The following is a 24,232-nucleotide window of genomic DNA, read 5'->3' on the forward strand; positions in this document are numbered from 1 at the left end:
CTCTACCCGTTTCCACACCGCTCGCCGCGGTCGGGCACCCGCTGCCGGCGCCCCCGCACGCTCCCCGCTCCGCCGAGCCTCTCGCCGCCCCGGGGCTCCCCGCAGAGACGCCAGCGAGCCCCGGGAGGCCCCTCTCCCGGCACAGACCCAGCGGCCCCTACGAGCCGGCACCGACACCGGGCCGCCGCACCTCCCGGCCCGGAACGCGGGGCGGAGGGCGGCCGCGCCGGGGAGGGAGGGAGGCGGGCGGGCTGCCGCGGCTGCCGGGCCCCGCGGCCCGTGCGCCCGCCCGTGCGCCCTGGGAGCTGTAGTCCGCCGCCGCCCGCCGCCCCTGGCCGCCGCGGGGGCCCGGAAGCGGCGGGGGACTACAAGGCCCAGGCTGCCCGGCGGCGCCGGCCCCGCCCCCCTTTATGAATGACTAATGCAGCATGTTGTCCGGCTAGCGTGCCCCTGCCGCCGGAGCTCCGCGGCGCCGCCGACGCCTCCTCCCGCAGCGCCCCGGCTCAGCGCCGGGACCCGCCGACCGCGCCGCCGAGCACGGCAAGTGAGCGGGGCGGGAGGGGGGGGGGGGGAAGCGGCCGCGGCGCCCGCTTCCTGCCGGGCCGGGGGGCGGCGGCGGCGGCGGTGGTGGTGCCATGTTGGGGCCGAGCCCCGGCGCGGGCGGGCGGGCGTGTGTGAGGGGGAGCGGGAGCGGGAGCGGGGGGGTCGTCGCGCTTCTCCCCGTGCCCGGTACCCCGCGGGAGGGGAGTCGGCTGCGAGCGGCGCCGCCGCCTCCCCTCGCCGCCCGCCGCCTCACACGCGCCGTACCCGGCCCTGCCCTTCCAGGTGGCCGGCCCGGAGGTACCGCCGGGCAGCGCGCCGCTCGGGCGGGAAGGCGGCCCGGGCGCGGGGCGAGGCGGCCCCCTCCCCGCCGCTGGAAGCGCTCCCCGGGCCTTGGCGCCCGCGGCGGGCGGGCCGAGAACACCGCGGACGCCGCCTCAGCGCCCGCGGCGGCGGGCGGCCGGGGCCGGTCCGGCGCTGCCCCGCCGGTGACCCGGCGGGGGCTGAGGGGGCCCTCTCCGGGCGGGGGCCGCCTCCCGCCGGGCGGGCGAGCTCCTCCTCGGCCTCGCAGCGGGGAACCTGAGGCGTAAATCCCCGCTGCGGAGGGGAGGAGGAGGCCGGGGGGGGTGGGGGGGCCGCTGGCCGTCCCCTCCCAGCCGGAGCCCTGCAAGGGGGCCCGCCCTGCCGGCCAGCGAGCTGCAAGAGGGCGGGCGGCCTGGGGAGAGGCGTCCCTTGGGGCCGCCCGTAAGGTCCCGGCCCCGCGTCTGGTGGCGGCGGCGGCGGCACCTTTCCACGCGCTGCGTTACGGCCGTTTCCTGGCCTGGGGCTTCGTGGAGGTGGCAGCGTGGCGCGGGCGGAGCGCTCCGGGCTCTTTACGTTTTCCAGGAGTTTCGGGGTAAGAGGGTGGGATTCGTTTGTGGTTTGGGTTGCGACAGTGAGCTGGAGAAGGGAAAAGCAGAGACTGGCAGTTTTTCTCCTTTCTTTTTTTGGTCTCTGAACAGTTGCGACTTTTTCAGACTGTCTGCGTTGTTCATCGCGTGCAACAAACTGTGAAATCAGGATTTCGGATTCGCCTCTGAAAACAGTTCTCACTGACCCAGGTCTGGAGAATAACTCGTGTCCCAGGCATAGCCTGTGCTTTTCTCTTGAGGAAAATACATGTACCAGTGATCCTGTACACAGGTAGCCGTACAACGAAGGTGTTTATTTTTCGCTAGCTCTCAGGAAGAAAGAGAATGTTTTTGTTCAGTAAAACTTGCAGAAAGTTCCGACTGCTGAGTGGCTGCTGCTGGGTTGGAAAAGCGAGAGGATGGGCTCTTAAAAGTTAGATGTTACTTTGCATGTGTGGTGGTGTCAGTAGTAGTCCCAAGAAATATCAAAGGTGCCTGGAATGGCCTCAGTGCTTCATTTTGTAGAGATGCGTATCAGTGAACCTGCTGTTCAGCTCGTTAATGCATGTATTCCTTCTTGGAAAGCTAAGAATAAAGCAAAAAAAAAATTTAAAAAAAACAAAACAGATTTCAGGGCTTTCCCTGCTGTATTTTAGCAGTAGGGGAAAAAACATGCATACACTTAATTATCCTAAGCTCAGTGAGTTTGTTAACTGAAAATACTGGGTTATGGCTGTGGCATTGGTTTGTGCCCTGCTCTTTGTGGCTTTTGGTAGACTTTCAAGTTTCGGTTACTTGAGTTGCTGGTTATAAATTTGTCAGCCGTCGCAGTGTCTGGCACTCTTGCGTGTTAACTGTAGACTCAGATACAGTTTAATTCAGTGCTAGGAGAGTTATATGTGTTTTTCAGTGCATTCTTTCTTCCATATGGTAAATATGATGAAACATTGCTGCTACCACCACCACAGCTGTGAATAAAACACAGTGGTATTGGCATCTTACTTGTGGGAGAGTCATCCAATTGCTTTTTTTTTTTTTAAAAGAGTACTTTTCAGAAAGCATCTTCTTTTTCCTTATTTGCTACTCAGAAAAAGTGAAGACAGAGATTTGGGGCAGTCTTAGAAAATGAAAAAATGAGAGCAGGCCAGAGATACGCGTGCTCCAGATTTAATGGGAGTGGTGTGTAAGTACAGTTGTCTGAAGTGATATTGCAGCATGCGCTTTGCCAGCTAGTGCCAGTAGGAAGGAGGCATTCTGCAGCTCTCCTTGTCCTGTCAGGGAAAGTCCACACTGGTTAGCAGCACCAGTTGTCCGTCATAGACGATTTAGTATTAGGTCTCGCCAATGTATTCGGTTGGTAATGGTTGTTACTAGATAGGTATTTGCAAATAGGTTTCCAATGTGAATCGTTTCTGAGGGCAAACTTTCAATTATTGAAGGTTTTTGTAAAGGGCCACTCAAATTTGAGATGCTATGAACATGTTAGTTAATAATGTGGTTCTGCATTTGAACTTACGAACTCTACAAATAGTTTTTTTCCTGCCTGCAAAATGGCTTGGGGTCACAGAACTTTGATATTAACTGCAGTTTATAGATTTGTATGAAAACATGCATGCACTTGGTGACAAGCTCTCTTCCTTTCCACTTCTTTTTGTAAAAAAAAAAGAAAAAAAGAAAAAAAGGGGGGGGGCTGTTTTTTCCTCCTGCCTCCTTCCCCCCTGCCCCACCTTTAGTTGACATGCTGTGCAGTTTGGCTGAAATCATGGAGTGAAGCAGGGACTTAGCATGTTCACGTACAAGAATTTAAGTGTCCTGATGACACCACATATCAAGCTGCAGGGGAGGCTACACTGGCGCTCCAGGAGTTCATGTTTTCCAGTGGTTGAGCCCTGCAGGCTGTCTGCAAAATAACCTTGTACGGGCAGTGCAATGTCGCGCACATGTGTGGAGAGGTCTGTGTCTCTGTGCAGGAAGGGTGTGCACGCTTGTGAGAGGGAGCGAGAGCCTGCACCACAGCTGCACGGCAACACCAGCGCTGATGAGGTCTCCAGTCACCTGTGCAGTACATCTGGAGATCCTGATCTTACCTTGCTAGGACTTCTGTTGCACAACTGGGAGCCTTCCTTCAGAAGGACAGTAAGACAGCTAGTTACAGAGTAACCGGTAAAGGCGGCCTGTGGGTGAGGAACCCGGATCAGGAATTGCTGAGGGGTTTTCTCATTTCTTTGGAGGGCAGCAGATAGGGATGGAAATAGAGATAATCTTTTGAGGGAAGATATTTTTTAACTACTGAGCTTGTCAGGCGCAGGGTGCTGTACACATTGAATGAGCGGTGCAGCAGTGGGATGGAGTTGCGAGCAAGCAGACTTTCCTGCTTAGTGTGAGTGTGTCTGTAGTACTGAAGAGTTAGTGCTAACATGTGGGGCTACTGTGTCTGCAGGGCAGCAGGCTGGAATTAGCTTGCTTGCTTTCCTGGAGCTTTGTCTCTCTTAGGTCTGTCTTGAAACCTGACCCTCTTTCTTCAGTTCCCTGCCACTGTAGAGCTGTGTGTCTTTGCTTGTTGCCAGCAGGTGGGCCCGTGTCATGTAACAATGTTTTCAGCTTTTGTGGTCACCTAATGATTTTGAAAAAGAGTAGATCAGCTTGTTCCCAGCTACTGTTTGGACACTAGAATGGAAGGGGCAGGCAGAAGAGCACTGATAAATAACGTGTTTGGTTGTTAGGCAAGACTTTTTTGTTCTACAAAATCCCAATTTTACCATCGTAAGGATTGCATTTAAAAGTCTTCATAACAAAATGAATGAATCTGTCTGCCAGTACTCTTGAAACTCAGCTTCTGTGTATCTCGGCAGACAGCCATTGACATGTGGAATAAATGTGTATGTGGAGTTTAAGAAGACTTCTGCAACACTTTTGTGGACTGCAGTCAAATATCTTCCAAGCCACTAGTTAGTTGTCCATGGCAGAACTTCTCTACCCATCTCCTTTGCTGGATGCTTTTAGGTAATGAACAGAGAGTGGAAAATTTGCTTCTTGTAGAACTCCATAGAAACTGTACATGCAGCAGCTGTGCTCTTTTCCTGTTGCTCTGCTTGGGAGTGTTTTGCAGAGGGTTCCCCAGAATTAGAAGTATCACTTGGTTCATAGTTTTGAATGGCCTGGAGGGAGGAGATGTGCTGAGTGGATATCTTCCCCCCAATCTGTTGATTGCAGGAGAGTCTAATAAAATCATTTTTGTTCCAAATCTTCCCTGAATTCGCATGATTCATGTGAAATAAAATAGGAAAGTGTCTTGGGTAGGTGTGTAAGTTCTTAGGGTGAGTTTCCGAGTGGCTGGCCAGACTTGGGCCATGCCACTTTGGTCGTTTCGTCCCATGTTCTAAATTTAGCAACCTCTTTACAGCCTCTTAAAACAGTAGGGATTTGGCCTGTTGTTTCTTCTCAATTCTGCTCTGCATTAGCATCCTGATTCACCTCGTACTTACTCATTTTGCCTAGTAGCCCTAGTCAATGTAATAGCAATGATTTCTAAAAAACAAAACATGTATGAGAATGCCTTCTTGCCTTCCACTGATAAAGATAAAAGATAAACACGTTTTCAGTGCATCAATGTCCAAGGCCAGATATTCTCATGTTCCAACACCTCCTTTCAAACAAAATTAATTTAGTTGTCTGTGACTTAGCTTCCAAAGTATGCAAAAGGATGTTGGCTCCACTGTGCAGTTACCTGAGTTTAGGCTGCATATATCAGTTCATGTTGCAGGAGCATCTCATTGATGTTCAGAGGGTAAAAATCTGTGTTTTGAAATTTATGAACAACTGAGTCATGAGAAACCAGAGCCACAATCTACAACCATCTGTGATCGCAGAACCAGTTGCTCAGTTAAGTTTCAAAGGCGTGGGTTGTGTCAAAGAGGTATGTGCAATATGTAGAGTAGGTCACCTTGGTGATGGTTTTGAAATACGTTCAAATTTCTGAATTTGTGGCTGTTGCAATAATTGGCAGTCAGGTTTCAGCTGATGCATCCTTCTGAGGACGAGCAGTCTATCAACAGAGAAGAGACACCATTTGGAGCTGATGATTGTTTGTAAACATTTGTAAGATTTCTGTACATAAGCATGGAAAAAGCCTCATCAATCTTAAATACTTTGCTTCCATTGCAGAGGACAGTGCTGACACGTAAGTGGGTATCTTTTGATTTGGTTTCGCCGCCTTAGGTTAAATGTTAGGCATGGAAGATGCTTTGTTATGTATTCCAGACAGCAAGTAATGAGTGCAGTGGTTTGTCAGTGGGAGAAAAGTTGTGTCTGTGTCTTCTGAAGTATTGAATTGCCTCTTTTGTTTACATAAAGTGGTCCTTTTAATGGGTAGCAGCATTCAAATGGGATGTGCTTATGCAGTGCGTAATAGGAATCTGAAGTGCACAGGCGCTACCAGCTAAAGCGAGTATCTGTTGCTAGTGAAACTGCAGGTTTAGCGGGGAAAAGGAACATGGCACACTTAGTGCATGTAGATGTAATTAAATTTTTTATTGCTGCGTCTCATGCTGAACGGACGAAGGCTGAATTCTGGCCGGGGATACTGATGTTAGAGGGCTGGGTCAGGAGGCTGTTCATGAAACAGTCATTTGTGCCTGTGACTTCTGTTCAGCACAGGTCAGTTCTGGCTCAGTTGCAGTGTGACCTGTGTGAGGTGTGGTATATTCTCACTGGAGAACCCCCACTTTATTGTTCCACAGCTTGCTCTTGAATCAAATTCAGTCCTTAGCCTACCTCTCCTCTTTCCCACAGTAACTCTAGAGGAACAAGGACGAGCGATGTTGGCCTGTTACTGTGAGGAAGTGCTGTCCTGGGGGGGGTGTGGGGATCTTCTTCTGAAGGGCCAATGATTAAAAACAAAGGAAAGTTCAGATTGCAAAATTGAAATGCTTTGAAGGCTCTAGCAGTCTCCTAACTACTTGTTTAGATACAAGAGGTCAGGTTTGTAGATGTAGTTAAGTATTCATATGCCTCAGTTCCTTATTTGTGAAACAGGGAAGTACATACAATGCCATCTCAGAGGCTGCAGGATTAATACTCCCAAGTACTGAGAGATGTGGATACCTTCTGCAATGCTAGTGAATATTGTAACTATCGAAAGCATTACTACATGTATTTAGACTTGTTGGGGGGGGAATCAGACATAAAAGTTGTTGACTTTCCCTTTCAATGAAAGGTGAAACAAGTTGTGGTAGTTTTGTGGCTCCTACTTTATTACTAGTTATTCTGATGTATGTGCAGCACATAGAAAATGCAGAGCAATTATAAGATACAGAGAACTTTATTTCCCTCTTGCAATGTCAACATGTTGAGAAAAGCAAATGCTGCTTCTGAATTTCTGTATAGCTCAGAAGGAAGAAAACATTCAATAAAAGTCGTCTTTTTAAAGCGTAGCTGACTAGGTTGTTTTGGAGGTAGGAGCATGAGAGTTTTTAAAAAAGCTTTTTTTTATTGATTCAGTTGAATCACTGTTTGAAGGAAGCAAATTTAGACAAGACAATAAAGGAAGAAATTCAGTCCTACTGTAGGAGGATACCTTAATGAACTGCATGTCCATTTTGTGTTGTGCTTGAATTTTCTCGCTGAACCACCTAGTTGAAATAAAACGAGAAAGGGCACTTGTTCTTTTAACAGTAGCTCATGTTTTAGTGCCTGTAACTTGCCTTGCTAGAACCCCAGACTTGTGAGTGTACCTCTTGTCTCTTCAAGACTGTGAGCTAAGAGAGTTTCAGGTGCCTAAATATGGCAGCTAGAACTGAAACACTTTGGTCAGCTAAGGATACCCATTATGAAAAATGAGCCAGTAAGTAGTTCACGAGCAGATTTCACGCGAAGAAGAAGCTCTGCTGAAGCTGTTTTACATTAGGAAAGCTGGAGGACTGATGTAAAATAGCATGGCAGGGAGGTCTTTCTCACTCTGCTTTTGTCAGCCACTGTGCAGGATAAGCATTGCTAGAAGATGTTGTACTTACCTGTGTGTTCCTTCCTGAACTTGTGTTGGGAGGAAGAGGGTAATACCCAAAGTGTAGGGGGAAAAATATAGCTCCTTTTCTACAGTGCTGTTGTCAGTGTGAATGGCTGTCCTGCGTGTGCTGTCAGGGGAATGAGACCTTGAAAGGAAATAGCTGCCTATCAGTAGGATGAGTAATGGCTAAATCTTAGGCTTGCAGTTCATTGGGTGGTCTCAAAAATTCCTGTTTGGTTGCCTAGGTATCTTAAGAGTTGGGGAGAGGGCTTCATTTGTTCATACGTGTATACATAAAGAACAATTTTTAATTGCTCAGTGAATGGCAGGCCCCCTAGGGCTAGCAAAGATTAAACAAGCACAAGACTTCCACTTGCCAGGGAAAAAAGGTGATTGAATTGGGGATTGAACGAGGGATTCAGTCATCAGGGAGTCCTTTCAAGAAAATTCCAGAGGCAAAACCCAATCTTGCTGGATCATAAGGAGCCAGATCAGACGACTCCTTGTTGCTTTTGGCTCCAGGAATTTTCTTGGTGGCACTCTCGACAGGAGGGATGAATCCCAGGTTAAGACAGTCTCTGGACAGGTAAGAGAACAGAAATACTTTCTAATCTGATCTTTGAGTGCCTAGAAGCTGCATCTCCCAGTCGAATGTCTGAAAGAAATGCGCTGTCGTGTCTGAGATTTTCAGTATGTGATTTATCTCGTGAGGGCCTCTTACAGGCCTTTGAAGTAGCTGGAGGAGAGGGATTTGATTGGTTTCGCATGTTCGTGCCAAATCCCATGGTAAGTAGAAGAACTTGAGGTTATGAGACGTTGTGGTATACATATTATGGAACACAATAAATAATTGTCTGAACAGCTTCTTTTGTCTGTGGCTTTATGACTTGGGGTCGAATTTCCTTCTGTTCCCTGGCAGGTTCTGCCGACCTCCTCTCTTTCACAAGTACGCGCACCACCCCATGTAATCTTCAGTAATCTTTTTTTTTCCTGGAGGAGCAGTGCTGTGCATTGCACCTCTGAATGACTGTGAGACTCTTATCTCTCTGCCAAGTTTGTTTAAAATTCACCTGTGGGTTAGCAAGCACAGACAAATAAGCTCCGCCTTGTTACCTAGTCTCATTTCTTCAGGAAGCTGAACTTTATTTAAAAAAAAACCCCGCAAGGTTGAAAAATCAAGCTCTAAGAAATTTGGAAATGCTTGGATTTAAGTTGCCCAGATGCTTGCCAGGATTTGATCTGAATCAGCACCTTTTCTTGCTGTTGGACATGGTGGAAGCAAATGTGTACAGATTCATATGTTTCAGTTCCTTATCTGTGTAACAGCAAGGTATGTTCAGTCCTCTCAGAGGTTTCAGGATTAGTATTTCAAGTACTGTGGGATGTGGGTATCTTCTGTGAATACACAGATGTAAGGGATGGTGACTTTTCTATGTGGATGAGCAAGGTCAGCCTGGAGTCCAAGGTAGTTGACTAGTTCCTGGAATATATGTACTTTCTCCTGTGTTGTTGATGAGGACGCTGGGTAGCTGAGTAGCCAGCCTTGTCTGTATTCTGGTGTTGACATGTTTTGTGCCTGTTGTCACTCATGCTAAGCAAGAGCTTGAACACACTCAGATTTTCACAGCAGTTGTTCAGTTTTAGTTTGCTGTTGACAACCAGTTGTAAGAATTTTCTTAATGTTGACTGAATAACCGGAATTCCTGGGCATATTCTAAGGAAAAAAAAAAATATCCAGAAACAGGTCTCCTACGTGGAAAATTTTGCCTCCAGTGGATCTTGAGCAGAACTAAGCACCTGAGAACAAGATCTCCTAGAAAAAAGCAGTGGCAGACTTGCCTGTCAGCGTGGCTGCCCAGTCTCTCATCTGACCATTGTCATATTTTGCAGTGGGTTCCCTGCAGAGGCTGGAACGCTGCTATGGTAGAGCTGGGAACCACACTAAACGAACAGCTTTGCTTTCTCCAAAGGCTGTACAGGTCAGATAAAAAGCAGTGCTAGCTAGCAGGAGTAAACTTCAGTGAAGATCTCTCTCTTTCTAATATCAGACGCATCATTTACCTGGTGGTGGGAATGGGATGAGTTTTTCTAAAATGTCAATTGGTGGAAAAAAATCACTCTGTGCTTCTGTATAGAAGTCTGTTCTTTTAACTGAAACTTGCAGTTTACTTTAAGAGCTCTCCCATAGATAAGAGACATTTTCAAACCCTGGCAGGCCTTCAGCCAGACTTAGAACTTCAGTTTGTATTTAGGGCCAGCTGATTCACTGGCAGAAAAACACTGTGATATTTTGCACATAAACCAGTTGAGAACCAAGCCCAACGCTGAGTATCAGAGTATTGGTACACATCCCTAACTGATGTTGTAGCTGGACAAATATTTTCTAGGAGGACAGTGTTGGTTTCAGCATCTCCATTCCATACTGTCCCTTCAGTTTTGCTGCTGCAGTTGTTCCAGCAGCTGTTTGGTCATCTGAGCTTAAAATGCCTTTGCAGGGTGGGTGAAAAAAAGCTGAGTTTTTAACCTGAATCTGCTCTCCGGTCTGGTTTACTGCACAAATCTACAAGTAGCTAGACCAGTCTAATAGAGACAGGACAGGATAAAAACAGGCTCTGGTTCGCTTAAGCCCACAACACTACCAGACAGCTCTGGCCGGGCTGTCTGATGTGAGGTGTCAGTGGGCTGGTGTGTCCTGATCCAGGTTGCAGGTCCTGGGGCAGGGGTTTCCTTCTGCTGTGCTTATTTAGAGCTGTCCATACCACATGTACATCATCGAAACACTGAAGTAGAAAAGAGCAGTTGGGCCTCACTTGCTGTTTCAGCTTACTCTGACCCCCAAGTTTCCTTGACTCCTTGGAAAGGGGGAAGGCATGGTCCGTGTTTTAAACTTGTATTATGCACTGTGGCAAAACCAGTGGAGTACTTAGGTTGCCTGTGCAGACTTCTCTCATGTTTTTGAATAAATAGTTTGTTACTGAACCTCTTGGACTGCTGCAGTGTGTAGTTTTTGTTTTAATAAGGTATTTGCCTTTGCAGCTCGGGAGCTGTGTCTGTAGCTGTTGCCTGCTTGGGGCACGGGGCTCTGTTGGGTTTTGTGGGGATTTTCCTCAAGGCAGCATGCAGAAGCCAGGCTCTTGGTCATGCTGCATTTTTCTTGCCCAGCCTGCAGCTGTGATCCGTGGTTTGCTGGCTGACCACTAGCAGTGGACAACGCGGAGGTGTGAATTGCTGAAGTCCCTCCGTACGTGTGTGGAGGGAGATGTGCCAGCTGTCTGAATTACACTTGCATGTTTCACGCTGCCTGGCGAACGCTCTTGTTATAGAAATGTATTTTAAGCAAAGCTAGAAAGCGAACCAACTCACTTGAAAACAAGGGCTGGAAACCAGGATGCAGAGCGCTAATCGGGCTGAAGGAGACTGTTGCATTTGGAGAAGGGCCGGGGCGGGGGGGCTTTTGTCATCACATTTGTGTGCTGGAATATGCTGTCATCCAGGCGCCAGCTAGCTGCTTTCCTCCAGCCTCACCTGGGCGCAGGGCAGGAGCCTAACTTGTCTGTCTGGTCCTCAGAGCGGGACTGCAGACGTGTTGTATGAATAAGTTGGTCAGGACTGCTCTCCAGCCTAATAATAATAAAATAAAACACTGTTCACATGCGCTGTGAAACAGGTCAGAGGGAGGTAACCCAAAATGCTGTAGTGAAGAAGCAGCACTTCCCTAGCATGCTTCAATTTTAGTGGGCTAGCAGTGAGAATAAGCAGAAGGAGCACTAGTCAGGTGTTCAATGTCTTGTGCAATCCCCTTTGAGTACCATCGAAGTCAAATCATAGCACTCTGCCAGCTTCAGGGAGAACTTTTGGACTTGAACAATACGGAGGGAAGAAGGAATCTTAAAACTAAGACATGGAATCCATTCACTTAGGGGTTTGAAAACCCAATTCCCAGGGTTTTTCACACAGGTGTGATACTGTTGTTCTGACCCTAGCATATTTGTAAATACATACATGATGCAGATCAGATAACAATGTGTGTGGCACTCTAGTTGAACGTTAAGACGGTGACTGCTCTCCTATTCCTTGTAGTGGTGAAGTCTTAGAAATATAGATGATTCCTAAAATTTGCCTAAAAACTGTCTTGGTGTAGTTTGTTTGGACAAGACAGAACTACTGATGTAGTTGAGCAAGGTTTTTGCTATTGCTGAAACCTTTTTGACTGCCATCCTGTATCTTCAATTACTTACGAGTGATCTGGAGGAAAAAGGCATTTTTGCAGAATCTAAGACAGCAAAAAAGGCAAATTCTGAGTTCCCATAAAATCTACCCTTGTTTATCAAGATATTCTCAGTGTGTGTGAGAACAGGACTATGCTCTGGATTTAGATCCAACTCAAGAACTGGATTGAAACAGGCTAGTTTTACCCTACTGGTTGGAGGTGTGGGTTGTGGTGGTGTTGGGTTTTGGGTTTGGGTTGGTTTTTTTTTTAACAGCAGCAGAGTTGAGGAGGAAGCATTTGCGCATCTTCAGTTTGTTGCTTTTATTACTTCGACTTTTATTACTTTGACTTTTATTAGAGTTTGTAGAGACACCTCTGCTTTTTTTTTTCCCCTTACAGTTCTTAAATACTCAGGGTTATAGCATTAATTTTTAATTCTCTTCCTTTTAGTTCTTGCAGTTCTTGTGTGGTTGGTGAAAATAACCTGCGCTGCAGGGATGCAAGAGGAGCAACAGTCTGAGGTAGGGCTTGGAGCTGAAGATTTTTTTTCTTAGTAGAATTGCAGGGAAGGTCAAGACTCTGAATCAGCCAGGTTCTTCCACTCATCCTCAGGGAAGGTCTGCAAAGTCAAGAGGGTCAAGACTACCAGTGTGAGACCCCTTTTAAATGGGAAGGGTGGGGGGCTGAGTGCTATTTTTTTGCCACATTTAGGTTCTTTTCAGAGTCCTTTTCCATCCAATTGCAAAAGCTGAAAAGGGTCTTTTTTATTAATTTACTTGCAAGTGAGGAATTGCAGAAAATAGCCTAACCTATGAGCTTAAACCTTTAGGAGGAAAAAATGTGAGCAGAATACACAAATTGATTGTATACGAATGATCTCACTGTACAGAGGTTAAGTACCTTGCCAAATTAAACTGGGGTATTTTCTTCTACCCTTTCTGTTCCTTTTCTTCTCCTTTCACATCTGTGTATCTCAAAACCCTTTTCTGGTCTAACAGGTGAAGCTCAAGAAATTTTTTTCTTATGAGATATAAGAATGTTGGTTCCTGTGTCCTGTTAGTTAATTAAAAAAAACACAAAAAACTGAATGGCAGACTCTTAATGTGGTGCTTAGTGCTTTTCCCACTGTAATGTTGTTATGATGACACATCCAGCATAAGTGACAGGATTAATTCCATATGTTACAGATGGATACATTTTTCCAAAATATTTTTGTGCCTAGAGTTACGTATGCAAGCAGTAGAGTCAAGCCATATGTTGTGATCAAAAGCTGAGCTGGTGTTAAATTAGATTTGTGAATGTAATTGCAATTTGCAGTATAACTGCAGTTTGCAGTTGTCAATGAACAGACTTTTGTTTTGTAGTGAAAGGATGATATGTTGTTGTGAATGTTTTAAACTTTGCACTGTAAAGCTGTTGTACTTTTTGGTCTTATTCCATGAAATGTATGATAAATTTTGCCTTACCTTCAGTAGGGCCAAGGTAAGACACCCAGGATTTATTATCTGAAAATTGCTGTTTGGCATAATGGAATGCAAGAAGAAATTAATTACTCGTGTTGAAAGCTCTTAAAAATTGGATGTGCTTTGTACAGTCCTGTTTTAAATCTTACCAGGTTAGGTACAAAGTAAATAAACCAGTCATTCTAGCTAAAAGCTGACATCCTTCAGGAGAGCTTGGCTGCCTGCTTGCTGACTCATTAATACTGTCTTTCATTTGGAAGGTACTTGAACCATGATGGATTCACATCCTATCTCTAACTTGTTGACTTAATGTTGTTCAGGAATTCCCAATTCTCCCAGTAATCATCCTGATTCAACTTTGAATTAATATAGTTGCCTGAAGATAGTTTACAGTTGAGCTTTCCCTGATTCTCAAGTCTCTTTTTTCTGCACTAACTCTGCCTCTCTGGCTTGGATGACATAGGCTGAATGACTGGGATTGTTTGAATTCTATGCACAGGTTTTGAAACTTGCCTGTTAGTTAAAAATAAGTAACGGTTTTGTTAGCCAAAGACCTGCCTCATATACTTCTAGTGATAATATTTAGAAGTCAGTCTTTGGAAATCTTTTCAATTACTGTCTGATCCTTTAGAGAACAAAACTATGCAGATGCTTTGCATCCTTTTGATTTCTTGTGTATATAAAGTCAACATACACATAAACTTTGTAAGATTTGGTGTGCATATTGTGTAATTACCTTACACTTACTCCAACAGAATAAAATACGTGAGCAGACTCTTCTTGAATGGATATGCGTATTCTTGTGAGTGCCGATTAACTTTGTCAGACTCCTGACAGACTAATGCTGACTGGTAGTTGAGTCAAATACTCCCATCTTAAATATGGCAATGGTATTATAATAATCAGTGCACATTTTAGTTTCCAACATGGAAAACACTGTAGTAGTGTTAGAGATAAATTTGTTCTTTTTATTGTAGAATCAGATTTTTTTTTTAAACTCCATGTCAGATATAAATATTATCTTTTAAAATAGGCATTAAATAGTTTGGGTTTTATATGTTCTTTCTCATATTTATCCAGCTAGGAGAAAAACAGTTGTAAAACCACAGATGTTTTGAACTGTTGACACTGCTTAAATTATTTACTTGCTTGAATATCATATGTAGATTCAAATTGAACAAACTCAGAAGGGGAAAGATGTATTAAAACATTTCATTATAATTCCCAGCCTCCTTTTGAATTTGTTTCATACAGGCTGCTGCAGATCCAATGTCCTCCTCTGATGCACCAGAAGATGGCCCAAAGGAAACGTCAAGTGTATCGCAGAATATCTGTATGTTTCTGGTTTGACTGGGGAGGGTGTATCATGTTGGAAGTATATTAAGCTAAACGCCTATGCCTTTTCCTTACCTAATAAGGATGTGGCTGTTAGCACAAAAGGGAGATGTGAATGAAGTCATATCTGACTTAATCTATTCATGATTTGTAGAAAGGCCTAGTTGCTTAAACCAAATTTGGAAAGAGCAATGTCATATAGATTGTCAGTTTGCTGCTCCCATGCTTTCAGAAGAAAGTAAATGGTTTTTGATTTAATAGATATACTCGGCTATTGTTTTAAGCTCGGTCGTTGCTCTGTAAGCCAGAGATGTGTAAGTATGTGTTTGTTTTGGCATTCTGGCATCTAGTGTTATGATGTTGAATCAGCTGTCCCAAGTGGAATACTTTGCCCATGCCGGCATGATAATGTTTTGATATGAAGGCCAAGCCTGCAGGATGTGGGGATAGAAGTATTCCAGCCAAAACTGTCTTCTGAAGCCCAGGAAAAAGTGCTTAAGTTTTTAGTGGTAAGGATCAGATAATGACATACATTTCTTTCTCAGGAGGAGAAAACAAGGGCTTCTTAGGATTTGCTTTGCGTTTATTGATATACTGTTGAGATGTTAATGTATACGATGCTCATTTTGAACAATAGTATCATTCAGAGTGTGCTTTCTGGCAAATAATAGGCTCTGAACCACCTTAGGGCAAATTAGCCGGTAACAGCAACATTACTATAATGCTGAAGTTGCTGAATAATCCCTAAGGATCGCAGCTTTCAGAAAACAATCATGGGAGCAAACAGAGCCTTGACTAAAGCTATGGGAAAAACATTCAGACCTAAAGAAGCAGATTAATTTTTTATGTTGCTTTTTTCTCCAGATATAGAAGTTGGTTTAATAAAAACCATAGCTGTTTCTGAGAATTTTTTCCTTGATTATGTCCTTAAATGATAACATCTGGTACTATGCTGTTATAGCAGGGTTTTTTTCACATGAAACCTTATTCAGTCCAGTTCTGAATATATGTATGAGTTGAAGGCTTCAAAAATTAGTAGAAATTAAATCCTTTAAGGGTTACCGAATACATAGAAACCACTTTCAACTGGGGGAATCTGAGCCATAAATGGCTTTAGGTTAGGAGAGTATTTGGGGAAGGTATTGTGCACACTTCCCCGTTTCTTATATTCTTCCTTAGATATCTGCTTCTGACCATTGTGGGAGACAGGATATTTGCTTAGGTAGATTTTGGTTGATCTACCATGGCTGCTTTTATGATCATGTGACTGAGAGTGCTACAAATGCAACAGCCCTGCCTCTTCTCCTTCCTTTTACAGTCATGTTTTTCCCCACCCTCTCCTTGGCATCACCCTCTGTTTTGGCAGCAACATGATGTGTTGCAGTTAGTATGGTCTGATCTAAGACCATTTCCTTGGGTATTGACCATGAAGTAGTAGGCTGCTAAACTGCTAAATAAGAAGGATGTTGGAGGGTGGCTTTTGGTTTAGGTTTGGGGTTGGGTTTTTTTTGACATAAAATCTTGTGAGATAAGTATTTGTGGGACAGATCTGGGGCCAGAGCCGCACAGTTAAACCAGATTCATGAAACGAATGTATGGTAGGAGGCTGTAATTTGTCTGCACCTTTAACATCCTGCCTGCAAACTGTTCACTAACTTTTTTTTTCCCTGGGATTATGATCCTATTCCAGGCTTCTGGACCACTTGAGACCTCTGCTAACTTGTGCAGCAGCTTGCCAGAGAAAGAGAGTTGGTTGGAAACAAAACTCTGCTTTCCTACTTGATGCTTTTTTTTTTCCTCTTAAGATGCGTTACAGCTTAAAGATGACTCATTCAAAGTTACTATATTTCCCATTGATGTAAAACTGAAGCTTCTCTATCTCAGTTAATGAGGCTTTCTGGCATTTTACAAGCAACTGTGATGGAACCGATAGATCTTCCTATTTTCCGTGGCAAGCTTGGCATAGATGGGCTAAACTCAAGTTGTACCATTTTGGTCTTAAATAGTTTGTTGTTGAAATTAGGGAAGAATGATTGGTTTCCTGACCTGAATACCTCTTAAGGTTTAGTTTTCAGTTGTATGCTTGATCCCTGGTGTGTTAATCAGAGAGAAGGTTAAGATTGGTACTGTAGGTATTCTATATGTACCATTATATGCAGGTGACTTTACCAGCATACTCACACCAGTGTACATGTGTTGCTATCGTTTATACAGATAAAATCCCAAAAGGGAACGCTTTTGTTCTAGAATTAAAAAAATGCCTTTTTTTTTTTCCAATTTAGTGTATACCTTTTCTAAGTATTCTTTGCTTCTCTATCCACCTCACCTGCCACACAGCTTCTCTCTTTCCCTTACTGAACTGCGTGGACAACCTGTCCCAGTGTCCACAGGGTAGGAAACCTGGACTGAGACCCATGCTTGGAGGCAGCCTCTCCAGTGGTGGCACTTTCAATGATGTAGCCTCAGAATTGAATGTAAGATTACAGTGGTAAATCAATGGCCTTTTAGCTCTGCTCTGCTGTTTAGTGGTGACATTTTTGTTTTCTGTTTTACTTACCTGCATTTTATAGTCATGTGTGTTTTTCTATTTTTCTTTACATTTATAGCTGATGCAGATGCATTTAAAATTCTCCTGGAGATGAAGATGAAGAAGAGGCAGAAAAAGCCTACTTTACCAAGCACTGTGACTGAGCTTGACACTGAGGATGGTTCTAAAGTATATGTGGTTGGAACAGCCCACTTCAGTGACAGCAGCAAAAAGGATGTAGTGAAGGTAAATACTAAGTGGGAGACCTTCAGCAGCATGTTTATAATGTTGTCAGCTTAGCATTAAGTAGAATGAAGTCCAGTTCTCTGACTTGCTTAACCTCCAGACTCTGTTTTTTCTTGTTAGCTGTTGGAGGGCTAGCAGCGCTGTGGGATGAACTAAGAGGCAGACATATTATCTTAATTTTTTGATGCAGTGCATTGCTTTCCCATCTCAAATATTTTTACTTGTCCTTAGAAAAACAAATGCAGATACAGTGCCAGTGTTAAAAGTAGAAGTCCCCCTAGTGAAGTTTATGTTGCCTGTCACGATACAGCATCATGTCACACCGATAGTGCATACAGTGGTGGTTGCATATTCACTGTGATGGGGATGTGCTAAGAAGGTCCAAAGCCTAGAACAGAAACTGCAGTTTACAGCTTGTCTGTGCCCAGGGTGTATAATACTGAGCTGTAAAACCATGCTGCCCCCAACTTGGATTCCATTCTCAAGATGCAGATAGGTCTGAAGCTCTAGTGAAAGTAGGAGCTGTTTCATACTGTGCCTCATACAGAGTCTGCAGTTTAGAGTGGCTTTATTCTCCAGCAGCTAGAGGGGGAGGAATGTTGTGCCAGAATCATCAACCCTGGTTCTTCGAAAGCTTATTCTAACTCAGATTGCAAATGAAATGCAGAGAATGATCAAAGGAACTTTGTGAATGTGAAAAGTTTAACATCAAGTTTTTCTTCCCCCCACTCCTCAGCACAATGTGTTCTCCATCTTTCTGTCCCAAAGCATCCAGTAACTAAAGCATTTCACTGTCATCTTCCTTAATGTTTTTCTCCATACGTAGCTATTTGGAGAAGTCTTATTTACTCTTTCACTGTTCTTTTAATTGAAAATGGTTGTTGGAATGTGCTTTTAAGTCCCTTTTCTCATGACAGTTTATTTATATTGGCTGCATTTCTGTTTAATCCTTCTTAAACTGGTGTAAATAAATTAATCTTTTTCAGACAATACAAGAAGTACAGCCTGATGTAGTTGTGGTGGAACTATGCCAGTACAGAGTTTCTATGTTAAAGATGGATGAAAAGACATTACTAAAAGAAGCCAAAGAAATAAATCTGGAAAAACTTCAACAAGCTATAAAGCAGGTATGATTCCCACAGGGAGAATTAAAGGTCTGTGTTAAGAGCAATTCATCAAGTTGCAACCAAAACCAGTGTTCCCACCAGCTGGGAACCTAATAGTGTTCACCTAGGTGAGAGTACTTTTACAGTGGCAAAGTTAGGTTTGGGGTTGGGGTTTTTTGTTGTTTTTTATCAGCTGGAGTATTGAGGGCTTCTGTTCCACAATGGGCAGTTGATGACCTCGGCAGGAATCCTCCCGGCTTTAACAGTTGCTCCATTTGCAGGACACAAGTCTAACTTTGTAATTGTAATGCTCTGCTAATATACTTAAATATGATTATTATTTCTGCAATCTGCATCTGTATCACAGCTATTAAGGGAGCACTTAGTTTTGGTATTGTCTGTCATGATCTGTTTAGTTGCATTCCTTCTTCATCCTAGTGTCTCGCTCTTTTTAATTCTCATCCACTTGTCTTTTGAGTAGCTTCTAATTCACAGTAGGCCTTCAGGGAGGTTTTTGAAAAATCTGGGCTGAAAAGTATGGGATTCTATTCAATTTATAACAGCTCTGGCAGTTTGACACTGTCTGGGATGTGTGTGCAAAACAAGTGTTCTGTATTTTTTTCAGTTTTGCCCAGTTAGCTTGTATTTGAGTAATTTTAAGGTAGGCACAGTGAAACAGCACAAAGTTGACTTAAAAATGACAGGACATTTGATTAGAATGGCAGTATGTGGTTGATAGTAAAAACAGTTTCCAGTGTCCAGTTGAATGAACAAATTCATAGATTGTTATTTTGGTTGTGTGGTAATTACATATTGGAATTGCTTTATTGGTGTAATTGGGGAATTTCCAGGATTGCACCCCTCATAAGAATATAATCTGCATCCACGCAGAAGCACTTGCAGTGGCTACGGACTAGTCTACTTGTGTGTGTGTGTGTGCGCATGCACATAGTGTCTTAGTGCAGGCTTTCTGACTCTGAGAGTTAGGCAATAATGCATCTTTCCTGTTTTCTTTATTTATGTCCTGTCAAAGGAAGGAACATTGCAAAACACTTGCATATTGCATGAATTACTGCATCCATCTGTTTATTTTAGGTAAGGTGGATTGTTCTGATGCATGTAGCCAAAAGAATGCATGTTCGCAACAACCAGAGCAGCATAGCTGGGGGTCTTCTGACCTAGTAAACAGGCACAGAAGCTTTTTTTTTTTAACATCAAAGCTAAATGCAACAGTTTTTGCTGTGCTCCTCTGTTAAGAGGAAAAGGACGATGAAAATGGTGGACTTTTTTCCTCTGGGATGTAAATTTGTGTTGGCAGCTTTGTAATTAGCACTTCCTACCAGGGCTTGAAGTGATCTTGTTGCAGACAGTAGGAAACACAGACTGCGTTAGCTCCAAAGCCAGAGAATAATACAAAGATCCTTCCTATCGTTACAGTTCAATCTTAGTCTCCTTTGTCACCAGGGATTATGCAAATAATAAAATTTGGACACTGAGCCTTTTAAATAGTATCTTTCTCTGTCTATAGTCTCAACTGAAAAAAAAAACAAACCCAACCTTCCCCCTTTCATTCAGTAGCAGCATGGGCTATATAGGGAAAAACAGGATGCTAAATTATAGTGTCTTTGTTTTTCTATAGCAAAAATCAAACCAGCTGTTGAGTTGCTCAGTTGTGCTTCAGTTGTGCTTTCATTGAAATGTGCATTCAGGCCCTAGAGTTACACCAAAAGTCAAAGCTTCCAACTTTCATCCTTGAGTATCAAATTAGGAAGGGAAACTGTCTTTTTATAATCACTTGTGTAAACCTTAAGCAGTAAAATTGCATTTCATTGCTCTTAATTGAAGTTGGAAACTGAGTGTTAATATGAAACCATTACACACTTGCAATGGGTCGCTGGTATTCACAGCTTATCAAGCAACTGTTCCAGGTTAAAAACAGCCTTCCTCAGCTCCTCCTTGAATTTCAAAACCCTTACAGTTGTTTGCAGAGAATTCTCTGTTTGCTTTCCATTAAGCAAAGCAACATGGTGCAAACTGGTATCTGGCTCAAATGCTGATTACCTGAAGATGCACAGTAACAGTTTGCTTAAACCAAACTGGTAAGACAGGTTTTTCTTATCTTCTGCCCTGGCTTCCTGTTTCCACTGTCCCTTCTGTGTCCATACCATGGCTGCATGGCAGTCTGAACAGGGCTTGCTTTTTAGCTGTGTCATGTCCCTATGTGGCTGTACAATTGCTGGTCCTGACACAGAGGAGGAGTTGAGAAACCTTGTTCTGGGGCAGAAGGGAAAGCGGGCTGGTGGCAGCAAAATCTTAGCTCAACCTCACCTTTTTAACGTACTCCTTTAGGCTGAAGTCACCTGTGCAGGAATATATTGTAATGTTGGCTTTTTTTAATGCTTCTGGCCAGTGACAGAGCTCTAGTTTTGCACCGTGCAATACAGCCCTCCGTGTTTAGATAACCTACACGATTGTTCTGTTAAATAAAATTGATATAATGTGAATTGGCAGATGATGGGTACATCCATATGGACAGGAACAGGCTGTTGTCACTTGCTGCCTTCCCTTGCATTTTAAAGCCTAACCTCCAGTGCACTTGCAGCAGTAGGAAAACCAGTTCCAGGCTCCAAGTGGCAAGGCTGTGTTTGTGCAGGGTTTTGAAAAAGAAGAAATCCAGAGGACTAAAATACAAACAATTTGTTTCTGTCCGCAGTTCTGCAGTTCGGGCTGGATCTGTGATTTGTTATACAGTCAGAGTAGCCCCAAGGCCCCCTCCATAGGCTGTGTTCCCATATATAGTATAAGCATTTCCATGCTGAGTCCTGTGGAAGATTTATCTGCTTCAGAAGCCTTCTGGCAGCTGCCACTAACAGATGCCTGGGGAAGGGCATTAAAATCTGCAGTCATACTTTGCCTGGGTATTCCTCTCTCTTCCTGTTCTTTTCACTGTCTCCATGCTAATCATGGTGTTTCATGCAGGTTAAGAGCACAAATGACTTGGACACCCTTCAAAGATGCATCCCTCTTTAGGCAGCAGGATCATAGAATGGTTTGGGCTGGAAAGGGACCTTAAAAGATCATCTAGTTCCAACCCCCCTGCCATGGGCAGGGACACCTTCCACTAGACCAGGTTGCTCAAAGCCCCATCCATCCTGGCCTTGAACACTTCCAGGGATGGGGCATCCACAGCCTCTCTGGGCAACCTGTTCCAGTGCCTCACCACCCTCACAGTGAAGAACTTCTTCCTAATACCTAATCTAAATCTACCCTCTTTCAGTTTAAAACTGTTACCCCTTGTCCTATCACTACACTCCCCGTTAAAGCGTTCCTCCCCATCTTTCCTGTAGGCCCCCTTTAAGTACTGGAAGGCTGCTGTAAGGTCTCCCTGGAGCCTTCTCTTCTCCAGGCTGAACAACCCCAAGTCTCTCAGCCTGTCCTCATAGGGGAGATGCTCCAGCGCCCTGATCATCTTCATCATGTCTTTCTTATGTTGGGGGCCCCACAGCTGAATGCAGTACTCCAGGTGGGGTCTCATGAGAGCAGAGTAGAGGGGCAGAATCACCTCCTTGGACCTGCTGGCCACGCTTCTTTTGATGCAGACCAGGATATGATTGGCTTTCTGGGCTGCGAGCATGCATTGCTGGCTTATATTCAGTTTTTCATCCACTAATACCCCCAAGTCCTTCTCCGCAGGGCTGCTTTCAATCCACCCATCACCCAGCCTGTATTTGTGCTTGGGATTGCCCCGACCCATGTGCAGGACCTTGCACTTGGCCTTGTTGAACTTCATGAGGTTCACACGGGCGCACCTCTCAAGCCTGTCAAGGTCCCTGTGGATGGCATCCCTTCCTTCCAGCGTGTCGACTGCACCACACAGCTTGGTGTGGTTGGCAAACTTGCTGAGGGTGCACTCAATCCCACTGTCCATGTCGCTGACAAAGAAACAGTGCCAGTCCCGATACCAGCCCCTGAGGAACGCCACTTGTCACTGGTCTCGACATCGATGTTCGGACATCAAGCCGTTGACTGCAAACTCTTTGAGTGCGACCATCCAGCCAATTCCTTATCCACCGAGTGGTCCATCTGTCAAATCCATGCCTCTCCAATTTAGAGACAAGGATGTCTCTTGCTGTGCGCCTTCCTCACTGCCCTAAGGATCTTGAACTCCACCATTTCATGGTCACTGCAGCCAAGGCTGCCCTTGAGCTTCACATTACCCACCAGCCCCCCCTTGTTGGTGAGAACAAGGTCCAGCATAGCAGCTTTCCTCACTGGCTCCTCTATCACTTGAAGAAGGAAGTTGTCATCAACGCATTCCAGGAACCTCCTGGATTGCTTATGCCCTGCCATACTGTCCTTCCAACAGATATCGGGGTGGTTGAAGACCCCCATCAGGACCAGGGTTGTGAATGTGAGGCTGATCCTATCTGTCTATAGAGGGCCTCATCTGCTCAGTCTTCCTGGCCGGGTGGCCTGTAGCAGACCCCCACTATAATGTCACCGGATGCTGCTCTTCCTTTAATCCTGAGCCATAAGCTCTTGGTCAGCTCCTCATCCATCCCCAGGCGGAGCTCCATGCACTCCAGCTGGTCATTGACATAGAAGGTGACATGCCCTCCCCATCTCCCCTGCCTGTCCTTCCTAAAGAGCCTGTATCCTTCCATTCCAACACTCCAGTCATAGGAGCCATCCCACCATGTCTCTGTGATGCCAATAAGATCATAGCCCTGCAGGCGTGTGCACGTCTCTAACTCCTCGTGTTGATTCCCCATGCTACTTGCATTTGCCTAGAGGCATTTCAGTCGGGCCCCTGATGAAGCTGACTTGCTGGCTGGAATTCCTTTGTGCTGCTCTTCAGGTGCTCTCCTACTGACCTGTGATCCCTCTCCAGGCTCTGGGCATCTGTTGCTGGCACTGGCATCAAACTGGTAGCAGTGGGATGGATTGAGGTTCCCCTCCCCCAGCAACTTTAGTTTAAAGCCCTCTAGGGATGAATATTTCTGTCATGATGTAAAAATGCAACTTCAAATACATCAGTCCTGGAGGGGAGATGAGCCAGCAAAAACCTCAGGCTGCATTATCCTAGTTTTCTTTTCTTTGTGGGCATCTTTTCTGAACTTCTGGAAACCCTTGTCCCCCAGGCTTTTGAACTGGATCTCAAAGATGCCCAAACCCTTTTTTCTCACTGCCCTCTTTCTTCCTCATCTCTCCCCAGGAGCCCAGTGCCCTGTCTTTCTGCCATGCTTGCTAGTTTATAGCATGATAAAGCACATAATCAGTTGGCTTTGAAAATAGCCCCTCTCTTTTGCCAGTTCTGATCCTCAGTGACTCTTGAGTTCACCTAACTGCAGAAACTGCCTACAGCCTTTAGAGATGTCACGCAAGCATCAGATCTGGCACAGGGTGGATCATTTGAGCATGGTCCTGGGAGCAAGGAATGGAGACCAGGACCTTTGTCTGGTAACTTCAAGCTGTTATATTAACTCAAGCTATCCCATGTAACCTCATCTTCAGTTGCATGAAGCTGGTGATACAGCAGGAAATTAACCTTTGTCGAGGGAAGGGGGAATGCCCTTTTTGGTAGTGGTATGCACTGATGCCAAATGGGAGGAGATGTGTAATCAAGGTACAGGTTACACCTGGGGACAGGTAACACTCAGCCACTGAGTCTTAGTCATAAAAATAACTGGTCGAGGACAGCCAGAGCTGGACAGAAGGAACAGCTCTGAAAGGATTTGTTTGAGGTGTTTTTTCATTCTTTTTGTAAAAGTATAGGGAAGGGAAATTTTGCATAAGTATATATAGGAGAATTATTTTTTTTTTAAAGAGCAGCCTTGATTTTAGGTTTGTGTTCAAAAAGTAGTAAGTCTGCAAGGAGGGCCCTTCAGTCTGCTTGTGGGAGTGAGTTGTA

At 44.8% G+C, this 24,232-nt stretch overlaps 1 protein-coding gene across 5 annotated transcripts in view; it reads left to right on the forward strand.

Moving 5' to 3' along the window:
* Positions 1 to 419: 419 nt before the first annotated feature.
* Positions 420 to 24,232, forward strand: part of TRABD (TraB domain containing) — a 38,355-nt gene continuing 14,542 nt past the window's right edge. The window contains exons 1-6 of one of the 5 annotated variants that reach the window (XM_069801950.1): positions 422 to 540; positions 1,557 to 1,722; positions 12,095 to 12,165; positions 14,362 to 14,440; positions 17,049 to 17,215; positions 18,202 to 18,342. In XM_069801950.1, the coding sequence (XP_069658051.1) occupies positions 12,142 to 12,165; positions 14,362 to 14,440; positions 17,049 to 17,215; positions 18,202 to 18,342 (411 nt within the window). In that variant the 5' untranslated portion in view covers positions 422 to 540; positions 1,557 to 1,722; positions 12,095 to 12,141. Of the gene's footprint in view, positions 545 to 1,359; positions 1,436 to 1,556; positions 1,723 to 12,094; positions 12,166 to 14,361; positions 14,441 to 16,787; positions 16,917 to 17,048; positions 17,216 to 18,201; positions 18,343 to 24,232 lie in introns of those variants that run through there. The other 4 variants (XM_069801949.1, XM_069801951.1, XM_069801952.1 and 1 more) reach the window with 4 other exon arrangements.

The sequence above is a fragment of the Haliaeetus albicilla genome, chromosome 14, assembly GCF_947461875.1.
Source record: "Haliaeetus albicilla chromosome 14, bHalAlb1.1, whole genome shotgun sequence".
Lineage (NCBI taxonomy): Eukaryota > Metazoa > Chordata > Aves > Accipitriformes > Accipitridae > Haliaeetus > Haliaeetus albicilla.